Source organism: Panthera onca, chromosome A2 (genome assembly GCF_046562875.1).
Source record: "Panthera onca isolate mPanOnc1 chromosome A2, mPanOnc1 haplotype 2, whole genome shotgun sequence".
NCBI lineage: Eukaryota > Metazoa > Chordata > Mammalia > Carnivora > Felidae > Panthera > Panthera onca.
Window position 1 is genome coordinate 74,445,416 of NC_138340.1, and position 12,334 is coordinate 74,457,749.

At 43.4% G+C, this 12,334-nt stretch overlaps 1 protein-coding gene across 8 annotated transcripts in view; it reads right to left on the reverse strand.

Annotated features, from left to right (window-relative positions):
• Positions 1–1,399: 1,399 nt before the first annotated feature.
• Positions 1,400–12,334, reverse strand: part of POU6F2 (POU class 6 homeobox 2) — a 493,870-nt gene continuing 482,935 nt past the window's right edge. For 2 of the 8 annotated variants that reach the window (XM_060632211.3, XM_078442580.2), the window contains exons 9-10: positions 9,880–10,048; positions 4,422–6,335 (exon numbers count right to left, since the gene is read on the reverse strand). In XM_060632211.3, the coding sequence (XP_060488194.3) occupies positions 5,831–6,335; positions 9,880–10,048 (674 nt within the window). In that variant the 3' untranslated portion in view covers positions 4,422–5,830. Of the gene's footprint in view, positions 2,145–3,237; positions 3,469–4,421; positions 6,336–9,879; positions 10,049–12,334 lie in introns of those variants that run through there. The other 6 variants (XM_078442581.2, XM_060632212.3, XM_078442582.2 and 3 more) reach the window with 5 other exon arrangements.

Below are 12,334 nucleotides of genomic sequence, written 5' to 3' on the forward strand. Positions count from 1 at the left end.
GTGATTCTAAGTTTCTTAAAGACAAGGATTCATTTTGTTTATTTCTGCGTGTCCACAACAAAAAGTTTCTGGCACATAGGAAGTGTTTAGCAGGTATTTGTGGAGTATGGAATGACTGAATGTAAGTGGTGGGGATCTTATTTTATGTTCATCTTTTTGTTTTCTATTTTATTAGATTTTATTATAAGACTTATAATAGGTAAAGTATATTAATAAAGTGATTCAGATATATAGTTACAAAGAAATTATATTTATATCAGTGGTTGTTGCCCAAATATTGTATTATTGGTGCTGGAATGTCCTTATTAAGCATGGAGACAATTATGACTTTTTAAGTTGATATTTTCCTGGTCTTTCTCTTCGGCCCAGCATGACGGTAGAACCCAACTTTGCCGAACGTGCCAATGTTGGTAGGTGGAAACTAGTAGATTTTTATTGTGACAGTTGAAATAATTGTGTCCCTTCAGTATATTAAGCATTTCTATAATGAACAAAAGACAACCCCATTTATTTTTATATCTTGGCTACTGTGAATAATGCTGTAATGAAGATGGAAGTCCAGGTACCTCTTTGACATATTTTATTTTTAATTTGAGTATAGTTGAGATTGCTATCTTTTTAAAGGTATATTATCAAACATATTTTATAATAATAGGCTTAATTATAGGCACGACCTTTGCTCAGAGTATTTTAAATGGAAAGAAAGCTTGACAACGACTATATTTTGTCTTTCACTGCCCACGAAGGCAGAAGTATCAGCATTTTTTTTGCTCCTCTTAAAAATCCATCTCGGAGCTTCCTGGCCACTTTCCTTGCCTATTTATAATGTACGGACACTCCGATTTTTGGTTCTTTTGCTTGCCCTGAAGCACTTCTATCAATCACAAGATGAAGTTGATGTATGGACCTCCATGTAGCATAAGAAATGTTTGCTGAAGGTCATTAAAGATATGCAGATTGTGATTCTAATTAAAAATATTTTTTTTAGCTGGTATTTTGACAAGATATACCCACCTTCCTTTTGATTTAGTAAATTACAAAACAACATTAATTCACGTTAAACTGAATCAGGAGCATATTCTAAATGCCAAAATTTTCTAGAACATGCACTGACAGACATTGCTTAAGAGCAGAATCCTCTATAATACGTGACACACAGCTGGGTGTTAGTAGGAGACTGGGGTGGCTGCGGGTTTTGTCTGCCTACTATATAGTTTCCGTCTTCTGTCTTCAGGGTCTTGTGGAGACTTCCTCCTTCATCCTTGGGGTCCTGCAGGGTTGTTATCACATGGACCCCCCCCCCCCCCCCCCCCCCCCGCCAATAGACAGGAAGGGTCTGTGACCCTGAGTGGCCGATTCAAGTACCTCATTCCCCAGCACAACTCCTCATTTAGAGACAGGCGCACAAGACTCAACATCTGGGGTCTCCGTCGGAGAAGGAAGCCGAGCAGGGCAAGCCGATGAGCTGCTTGGAACCACTGTATCCAGCTGTGCTCCTGGTCGGGTCAAAACAGCATGATCTCTTTTTGTTTCTGCAAGTTTAAGTTGGATTTCTGTAACCTGCAACCAACGGAGTCCTAATTTATCTAGTATTTTATTGGAAAGTTGAAACAATCATGACATTAACCGGTCTGCCTGGATTCCCTTCCTCTTCTTAACAGCTACCATTACAACACACGCTCATTTACATGCTTGCAATTTAAATGACATATCTGAGTTGAAGACACGCTTAGCCTAGAAGCTCATGTCAAACAATTCTTTATTTTTTATGGTACAAATTAAAAGTGACAGATCTGAAGCTGTTAAGAAATACACAAAGTGCAGCTTTACTGACCATACAGATATTGCTCTAGATTAAGTACAGTTTCGTCAGGTTTGTTTTTTTTTTTTTTTTTTTTTTTTTTTTTTTTTAACATTAAGCAACCTGTGCAGATAAATCAGCTTTGGTTTCAATGTCAGAGCAAGTAAGGAGCTTTTAAATATCCAGTTTGGCTTCTTGGTCACAAGTCCATCATGTCAACTTCTCATCATGATGATTTTTTCAAAACAACCCAGTCGGTTTTCCTGCCCTCCTTCCTGCTGCCTGCCCCATGCATGGAGAGGCAGCTCTCTGTGGTGCCTCATCAGTGACCCTGGTGACCAGTCTAGATCACAGCACGTAGGACAAAAACAAAAAAAAATCACTTTCTTAACAACAAATAAACAAATGTGCCTCACATAATTTCAAGTTGAAGACAAGCAAACCACGTGACGAAAAGCTCATTACAAAATGTTATCCAAACAGATTTTACAGTCAAACATTGAAATGAAAATCAATTTCCTTTTTCTCCATTTTTTTTTAAGCTTGGTCATTAACTGGGTACAAGTAGAGTGCTGAGGTAAAACATTGATGAACAGTTTGTATTTCTTTTTTTTTTTCTTAAAATAGGAACAGTTTAGTATTGCAAGATTGTCAGCAACATTTAAGCCATATCTATACAATGTGCATATACCTACAAATACTGAGCTTTGGTCCAGCGTAGAGAAGATGAGCAAAGGCATTTTGCAATTTCTTTTTGGTTATAGCTTGAGTTCTTTGATACGCCTCTACTTGGTTTTCTTTTTTCCTAGCTCCTTTTGCTGTTTTGTTCTCTCTTTTGTGGGGGGTGTGTGTGTGTGTTGTGTGTGTGTGCGTGTGTATGGTGTGATTACAACATATAGAAACCAAAACCTTGCAAATGCAATTAAAACTCTCAGCGGTTCAAAATGGTTTTTTTGGTTGAAAAAGAAGAAAAAAGCCCACAAACAAGTGTGAAATATAACATTGGTCATTTTTCGTTCTCATCAAACCATGAAGGAAATGAAGCTGACCGTGATTTAGGAATATGTAAGAAAAATATTGAAGCTTGGAATACAATCACATGTGCCTGGAGTGGCTTTTATTTTTTGTTAGTGGCAACCTTAACCTTCAGTTCATGGGAACATAAAAGACGCTTAAGTGCTGTTGGCATATGAAGTTGTTTACAAGTGGAAATAAGAAATGTCATAATAAAAATTAAGCAGTAGGTGAGGTCCCGAAGACTTACAAGTCACACAATATAATTTATATTCCTAAGAATTTGTTCAGGCACCTTTTTATGCCTTGTAGCAAAAAATTCATCTGTAAAAAATTAATATAAGAAGCATTACAACACCTTATAAATAATTTATAAAACAATACAAAATTATAAAACTATAAAAAAAATCACTGCACATGAATGGTTTTACGACTGTGGGATGAATATATTTCTTTTTTATTCCACTCTGGAAGATCACTTTTATTTTTTATTTTCACTGTCCTAGTTATCCCCTCCCAATTATAGATCTCCGAACGGAGCAGGCCTTATGCAGCAGCTGCTGGCATATGTTTACACATTTAACATCCGTTATATGTCCTCTTGTTAACTTCTCTTCCTGGGGAGCTTTTCTTGACGGAATTTGGAGCAGGTCCTAGGAGAATACAAAATCTGTTTAATTGATACGTTTTTGGATTTCTGGGTTGTTGGTGTTTGTGCGGTGGATTTGGTGGTGGCGAAATGGGTGCCGTGATGTCGTTGGCATTGAAGATCAAGTTAGCCGTGGTCCATTAGCCGTGGTCCAGTTAGCATCAGACTGGTCCAGTGGAAACACCTTCACAGGCGAATGATGCCACTGGCGGGATTTCTTTCTGAGTTTCCTTGCTGGTGGCCTCCTGACTGCTGCGTGAATCATGAGCCGTCTGGGAGGGGGGTGGGGTGGAGACGCTCATACCATTGCACTGACATCACCAGCCGAGGGGCCGACAGAAGAAACTCAAACTCCCACGGGGGAGGGAGTGTGTTAGGGAAAGAAGATAACATTTCTCTTCAGTCGGGCAACTTGAGGGTTTTTTTTTTTCTTTCATAATTTACTTCTACAGAGCACATGAGTGTGATTAGTAATTAACTATTCAGGAACATTTGCATCTATACGGTGTGCACATCGGTGGTTCTCTTTGCCAGCTCCTTTGACTGAACACATTTTGCCTATACCTGCGGGATCCGGGTGTCCACCTGTCCAGCCATCCTCGCCTCTCACCCTTTCCTTCTGGCCTACTAGGTTATTTCGGCCCACCGATCTTTTGAGTAAGTTATTTTGAAAAATGAAATAATCCCCTAGCTCTAATGGTGAAGGCTATTCTGCTGTGTTAGACAAGCCGCTTCTAGATTTTTTTCCTTCTAGTGGAGGCACTTGATTGCTACAACTTCTTTTCCCCTCAAGAACCCAGCCCCCAATTCCAATTGTTTAAATTTGTCTTCTAACTTTCCGCTCTATTTGTATATCCCAGGAACAACTGCCCCCCCCCCCCCCGAAAAGAGTCTGCCATCCCTACTGGAATGAAAATAGTAGCAGAAAAGATGGGATTTACAGGATACATGATGGCCTTTAATGATCCAGTCACGATCCCTTTCTTTTTGGCCTGTTTTCTTTGTGTGTGTGCATATGGGTGTGTGCATGCTATGTGTGTGTTTTGACTGAAATCTTGAGACATTTCTTTGGCTATCAGACCTCTGAGAGAAATTGCTTTGCACAGAAGCATAACATAGATGTAAGTATTGAACCAAATGTGCAGTTTATGTTTATATTACAAAATTGGTTTTGGTCAGGTCTCCATGTACGTGGCCAACAGACTGAGAAAAATCCCAAGCTCTGGTGTGGACAGTGAGTACAATTATAGCTTATGCCAGTGTTGACAGTTCATCGAGCAAAGCCCTCGTTATTTTGGAGTCTCTCCTGCATTTCACCGGGATCTGAGTGGAAAGGACACGGTTCCCACTCTGTGGCCCTCCAGCAGACCCTGGAGGCCACATGTGAGGGAGATGGAGAAATGGAGGAAAAATGAGAAATGCGGGCTCCATTTTCTTTTCTCAAACCCACAAGTCATAGTGAGAAGAAAGCAATGAATGCTTTGGCACACGATCCAGGATGTCGCCCCCTCCCCCCCCCCAAAAAAACCCCCACAAACAAAAAGAGAAAAGAACGCCCCACCCCCAATGAAAACCAACAGTGAGCCTCACATAATGGCTTCAACGATGGCACCCACACCACAGGTGGGGACAGAGATGGGTAAGATGGGAGAAATCAGGCTTCTTATTTTTCCTTTAAGTACAAATGTAAAAATTCCTAACGCAACTTTACACGCAGAGAAGAGTAGACCAACGATCGCGTTTGCAATGCCGTGTTTCTGACTTTGGTTAATAGGTTTCATAGTGAAATCAGCACTTAGAACCTGAAAGAATGCAGTCCCTAGTCCCTCCTCCAGGTGGCAGGCTTGTATTCGCTTTGAACAGATAAAAGTTTTTGTTGGTTTTTTTTTGTTTGTTTTTTTGTTTTTGTTTCTGTTTTTGTTTTTTTGTGGTTTTTTTTTTTTTGGTTTAGTTGTTTTTCTTTTTCCTTAAAATGTGTTCACATTTTCATAATGTACAGAAAAAGGTATGTGGTTATTTGGTTTGCTTAAAGTCCGTTAAAAAATTGGCTTTGGGGGGAGATGGGTGGGGGAGGGGACTATCCTACCGCACACACCTGCGGCGCGGTGTGTGCCTTGTTTAAAAATTTTCAAAAATTGTTTTTTTTTTCTTTTTGGAAAACCAACGGACACGTATAAACCATTCCGTCCACTTGGTAGTCTCCTTAGTCCTTTACTTACAAGGGTGATGACTGGAGCTAGTTTTCAATTTTATTTTCAATTTATTGTTATTATTATTAATTATTATTCTCAATTATGGTCTGTGGAGTCCAAAGGGTGGAGTTTCGTTTCTGTGGGTTTTGCTTCTGATTCTGGGCGGGCGTCTCTTTAGGAGTTTTCTTCCAGAGAGTCTGTTAAGGGCTCCAGAGGGACGGCCGTGGCCGGCTCGTGCTGTTTTAAGCGTTTAATTGTGTTCTTCAGGGCTTGCCTCTTATTGCAGAACCAAACTCTAACTACCTCCCGGTCATAGTTCAGCTTCTCGGCAATTTCGGTCATTTCCTGCCCAGAGGGGTGTGTGTTCTTCTCAAAGTGGGCATTGAGGATCTCAAGGGCCTGGGGTGTGAAGGAGGTGCGCCGCTTGCGCTTTTTGGACGGTTCGCTCCCGATAAACTCGGTCAGGTTCTGCATACCTGCTCGATGGCGGGCCTCAGCCTCAGCCATCCACCGCTCAAGCACCGGCTTGATCTTCTGGGCACTTTTAGGGGTGATGTCCAGCTTTTCAAACCTGGCAGGATACAAAAGGCCAGGGTTCAGTTTGGCTGTCAGACTGCTAGCTATAGTGTTCTCTTGGGCTTCCTGTGGTAGGAAAAAGTGGCTTCTCAGGATGGTGTGTCTGGGGGGAGAATTGAGAAAGAACAGTCTTACACTGAGTCCTCTGCCAGGGTGGGCCTCCTGCCTGCCTGCCTGCCTGACTGCCTGGCAGAGCGAATTCACTCCAGATTAGCAGCCAGCTCAAGTAGCCGACCCCGCTCAAGCCAGCGCGCCCCCCTCCCCGCATGCTTCATGCCCCCATGCAGCCCGCACAGCCACGCGGATGGGGGTGAGGAAGGGTGCAGACCACAGGACACACGAGCCATCATGATGGGAACAGACACAACTCGCAGATCTTTTTCCCCCCGTGCACCCTGGACAGCTGAGCTTTCACGCGGATCGTGCCGGCCGCATTTCCCCCTCCTCAGAATCCTCAAGGCAAAAATGAACACCAGGCAGCGGCATCCGAGACGACAGCTGCCGTGGCCTTCCATTTGAAATGATTCTTTTTAGGTTTCACGTTTCATTTTCCTTAAACTCCTCCCACCGACTCGGTTAGGCAAATGTTATAGCTGTTCCTTACCACAGTCGGTGATGGCAACTGGAACGCGTTTCTTTTACGGCTTTCTTTTCATCTCTGCATATGTCTTATTTTAATCTCTCTCTCTCTCTCTCTCTCTCTCTCTCTCTCTGTCTCTCCCTTCCCCTCGCCCCTTCTCTGTCTCAGGTAACCAACAATTTGCACCATATGTAAGTTAACAACATGTGCCCCTTTCAGGTGAAACACAGCCCATGGCTACTTTACTGTTGGACTCAAACAGCCGGACACCTTGTAATTGCTACGAACACCCCCCTCCCCGGATGTGCTAAGGCCACGTCGTGCCTTTTGAACGCTGTCCAGTGTAATGGTGTGCTTTTGCACCAGGGCATCAAGCTGTGTTTAATGTGGGATATCTGCACACTGTACTTGAATGATATCATTTTCTGTAAATGAGCTCTTCTATGTATCAACTGCCATCAGCACTCCTCTGCTACACTGATTTTTAAAAAATGGGAAGCATCTTGGATGAAATTATATAGAGTGTTTTAAGAGGTCATCATGGTGGCAAATCAGACTCACTCTCAATGAGAGATACCAAAGGACCACTTGCTTTTATTTGCTTGTTTGTTCTACATCCAAATTCACAGCCCTCCAGCATGACAACTTGGGATACACAGATCCTCTCTTGGATCCTCTCTGGCTACACTCTTTTTAAGTGGTCAGTGTGTTGAAAGACAACCGTCTGACTGCAGAGCCCATCTTATTACAATAGTCTGTTCTCATAGAGCTAAAATGAACCTGTGTTGGCCAGTCAGAGTATGTTCTATAAGGACGCTTGCAGAAGAAAACAAAAGGATAGTCTTCTTTTATGGGCCATAATCTTATCTTTGACAGTGAATTTTAGATATTGTGATAGCAGGCAAACAGTGTCAAGGTTTAATTGGATTTCCATAGCATGGCCTTCCATGTATGGTTCGAGGAGTTATTTATTTATTTAAAAAACAAAACAAAACAAAACAAAACAAAAAAACACCAACCAACTTCCACTACTGATCAAAGGGGGAAGAGGTACGTTTTGCTTTTAATGTAAAAGGAACTAATCATCTAATATCATTTGATGAGCTTGGCCCCTGAGGCACGCTCCCCCCTGGAGCTCCAATTGCCGTGGTAATTTGCCACATACCACATTTTACCATCATTCACCATGAAAGCCCCAGAGTTTAAACTCTTGATGGCGTGACAACAGGCTCTAGGGATAAAGCTTGCATTTGGGATGCAGGGACACACCTGGGGTGCCCAGTGTGTTGGTGGTGTTTCCTCCTCTGTGTCTCTGACCAGGAGGGGCTCATCAAAGCCATGCCTGGGAGTCAGTGTAGCTCGTGACACCTGGGTGAGCAGGCTCAAATGCAGATTCCTTCCCACCTCTTAAAATGAACCTGAATTGTTCCAATGTCAGATCATGGTCTCTTTCAAGACTTTCATTTTTTTTCTCTTGGTAGTTAGCTTCTAGAACTGGCTCACCAAAACACTAGGAGCTAGAGAAAGGCTGTAAAGTCAAGGCATCTGACATATTCTGTTATCCAGTGAATTCCAGGGGTCTCTCTCTCTCTTTTTCATCAGCCATGGCTTTCTTGGCTTCCCCTGGGGAAGACTTTAGAAATCAATGTATTTGATTGGGAATGCCCTAGGCACACTATGTGCTCTGGTGGAAAACATTAGATGGCACTTAAACCAATAAAAGGAAATCACGTTTTAGGACTAAAAATAAGCCAAAGAGGACGTTAGCAAAAATAACAAATTGCAACAACTTAAAAACCTGTAGCTGCCTTTATCGCGGGGCCGTCAAGATGAAACAAAATTAATGTTTCCCGACAGGGAGCCACAGTATTCATATCATTGATGCCGCTTGTTAGTGTTGATGTTTCTGTACATGTTGTTTGGAATAACATATACAAGCCTTGAAACAAATTTCCCAGCAGTAGTAGTATCCTTGTATAGACTGAATAAAGGTTATTTTCTACAGGGAGGTATCTTATAAGAAAAAACAGTAGGGGAGACCATAGAAGTGAGAGGATCCTATGGCGCTTTTTGTATTTAACAACAATCAATGGGTTTTATGGAAAATCATTGAGCAAAATGTGAGCTGCAAGCTACTACCCCATACTGATGTTATTTATAACCTTAGTCTTAAACTGCAGGAAAAGTACACTTCCGTCCTTTGGGGAATACATTAAAAGTATAAAGAGCAGATAAAAAGACAGCATTTCATGGATCACCAAGAACAAAATCCACTTAAATGAGTTTAGAGTTGGTTTCTTGGCTTTTCCTGATGGAGGAGGACTCATAAGGCATTGCCCAAGAGGAAAAAGCTCTTACAGAAGTGCCTTTGTTACCTCATGCATAAACATGGGATTAGCGAGACACACACATGCATGCACGGGGTCTGCTTCTGGCGGCTTGACCCAGATCAACTTGAACACAACCAAGGCTGGATGCTTGTCATTTATGTATGTATTTATTTTGGAGGGGTGGGGACAGGTGAGGCCAGATTCTCACTACCCCTGCCTGTGCCACGTAAAGCAGCGGCTTCTTTGAAAAATGTGCTTTTAGAGTTGTGTCTGGGAAGGCAATGCTACTGCATTCCTCGGCGGTCATGAGACAGTTAATTTTCTTTTTAAGGTGTATTTTCTTGGAAGAATCCTGAGAGCCATCCCTGGGCAGAAATGGTGGGAACGGCAGCTTTATGACATTCGCTCAGGACGCCTGTCTGCAGACAGGAGACCGTGGCTCTCAGCCTCACAGGAGGGTGGGGAGGTCCAGAAGGAAGCTCCTGGCCCGAGGTGGGGTACTTCCAATGAGACCGCCTTCTTTGTGAGTTGACAGGAGTTATCAAGCCAGGACCCCAAATCTGCTTCAGCACCTTCGTTTCCATCAGTGTCACCAGTTCCAACATGTAAGCGCCCCAAACTCAGTCCCCATACTCTACCCCTCCAGCTCTGCCCACCCGAAGAAGAAAAGCTGAGCCATGAGGACAAACGAGGCCCAGGCCGGCCAGGAGAGGTGACAGCATGTGGGCACGGGTTACCTGCAGATGGCCGACTGGCTGTACGCGGGGCCCTCTGTAGCACTGAGAGCCTGTCCCACCTGAGTCTGGGTCAGGCCAAGGGACAGGCGCCGGATTTTAAAAGCTTTGGCAAATTCTCGGATCTCCTCCAGATTAACCCCATCCACCTCACCCGCTGCCGTTTGAGGATCTGTGGAGATGTTTTTAAAAATAGGATCAATACGTCAACACACATCCAAGTAATATCTGTTTATCACGGCTTCTAAGAAAGTGGCTCTCTTTGATAGCAGAGTGGTGGGGAAACCAACATTGTCCAGTGTTCCCTGTGTGTCCCATGTGAGGCACCCAAGATCCCATCTTCGAGCCATCACACCTCCACAAATCATCCTTCGGATGTTTCTTGCCCGGAAAAATACCCCGGGAAGCTCACACCGCCGCTTTCACAATACAAGAGCATGCTCCCTTGGGGTTCACAAGTAACAGTCAGGGCAGGAAGGTACTAGCTATGGGATGCAACTCCATTTTGCCCATAAAGATGTTCAAATATTGTGTGAAACTATAAACATGGAAAGGCTTCAATTTGAAATGTCTTAATTGGATTCTTTAGGGCTAAAAATTGCCCTTGGAAAAAATAGTATTTTGTGTTTTTCCTTCACCGGATCACCACTGCTGTCAGGCTAACAGATGGTAATGCTGTCTAATTTCTTATGTTCACATTAGCCCCTCAGAAGACCATGCTTATGAAGCTGTGAGACGAATATTATCTTTTTTTTGTTCTCCGATAGCAGTTTACTGACATGATGCCTTTGTCCCTTAAAAGGGCACATGATAAAAAATGCCTACTGCAAGAAGACTCCTTTGGTGCCGGAGAACGCGGTCAATTTAGGACTTATCAAGGGAAATGACACAACAGCTGGAGAATGAACCCCCCCTTCCCGCTACTGATCCCCAGATAAATGATAAATGAAAGCGAACGCCAGGCTGGAGACAGCATGGGTTGGGGATAGGGGAAGATTTCAAAGTGCTGCTCGATCCTGCCTGGAGCGAAGCCGCTCTCCCCGCCAGCTGACTCTATTGTTCTCCACCTCATTCCTTGGACATAGGTGAAAAGTTTTTCTCTTCCTCTTTCTGCACAATAATCCATCAATTTCAGTAAATTCAAGCACTTGTCAAGGGACTGTGGTGGACTAGATTAGTCTTCTGGGCTCAGGGCTACAGAAACTCCTGTTCTCATGAAGAGAAATAAACATTTGCATTTCAAGGGCCAATTTTTCAAAGACTTTTAAATAAACATGCTAATATCTGCGGGGGGCTTGGAGCTTTGGGTACAGATGGTCATTACAGGGGAAATGGACTCTGTCGATAGAATCAGCAATATAGGTATGCACCGTACCTTCTTTATGTTCACATTTGAAAAACCCCTGTAGAATTTTTACGTGTTGTTCGTCATAATTTTGTTCAAGGAAAGATTGAAAAGTGGTACAAGGTACAAGCACGATGGACAGTCTCTAAGTATTTCTTAAGTGACTCCTGGGAGTCCTAATGAGTGTTAAGAGGGAGCTAGAGAAACAGGAGGGGAGTTGCGGTCTCTAAGGACTTTATAGTCTGTAGGGGGTTGGGACTTAATATTATGAATGAGAAACAATTGGAGAAAAAGACCAGGCTGAGTATAATCAAGAACTATTGGTGTGACCCCTGCCGCAGAATTTACAGAGAAGGGAGAGGTGGTAGGAGGGAGGATTCATCTGGGTCATGCCCAATGGGCAGCTTTCAGAGAATGAAGGGGCCATATTCTGGGGAGGTGGGCACAGAATGCAGGCAAGAGCATTGGCCTTTATGGGCTGGGGAGCTCGTGCTAGGAGCGGAGAACATTTTCAGTGTAGGACATTGAAGATCTATGTCCCTGGGCAGGGGCAGAGGGTGACTATACAAATCTTGCTTTTTCTCCCTGGTTAAAGAAAAGGCTTGTTTGGGTTGTCCTCGGGAGATGCTGCCCTCTGGATCTTAAGTCCCATCAGCACCGCAGCCTGGAGCGACTCCGAGGGTTTGCTAAGGACTCTGGGAAGCCAAGTCCACACACCCAGCAGCCTGGAGCCTCTTCTCTCATTTCTTCATTTAAACATTCCTAGAGCAGAAGTTGCAAATGAGCAGCTTGCACATCAAACTCAGCTTTCCTAGAGCTTACGGTTTTTTGGAATTGCCAACATTTAAACATTGGGAGATTGCTAAAGAAAAAAAAAACCACCTCTATGGTTTATGTTCATTTGAATAGAAGTTTGGCTGCTCCAGTCTCCGTTTGCACTTAACTTGGGAACAGTCAGCTAGAACTGATTCTGGCTGCCCTGAGAGCCCCTCCTCCTCATCTGCAGCCCTCCTTAGACCCGCTGCCTGGCTCAGCCGGTTTTGTGACTCTGCTGCGTTTAGAGTGTGCATTCCCAGCAGGGTGGAAATTGGTTCTGGCGTGGGGGTGGGGGGA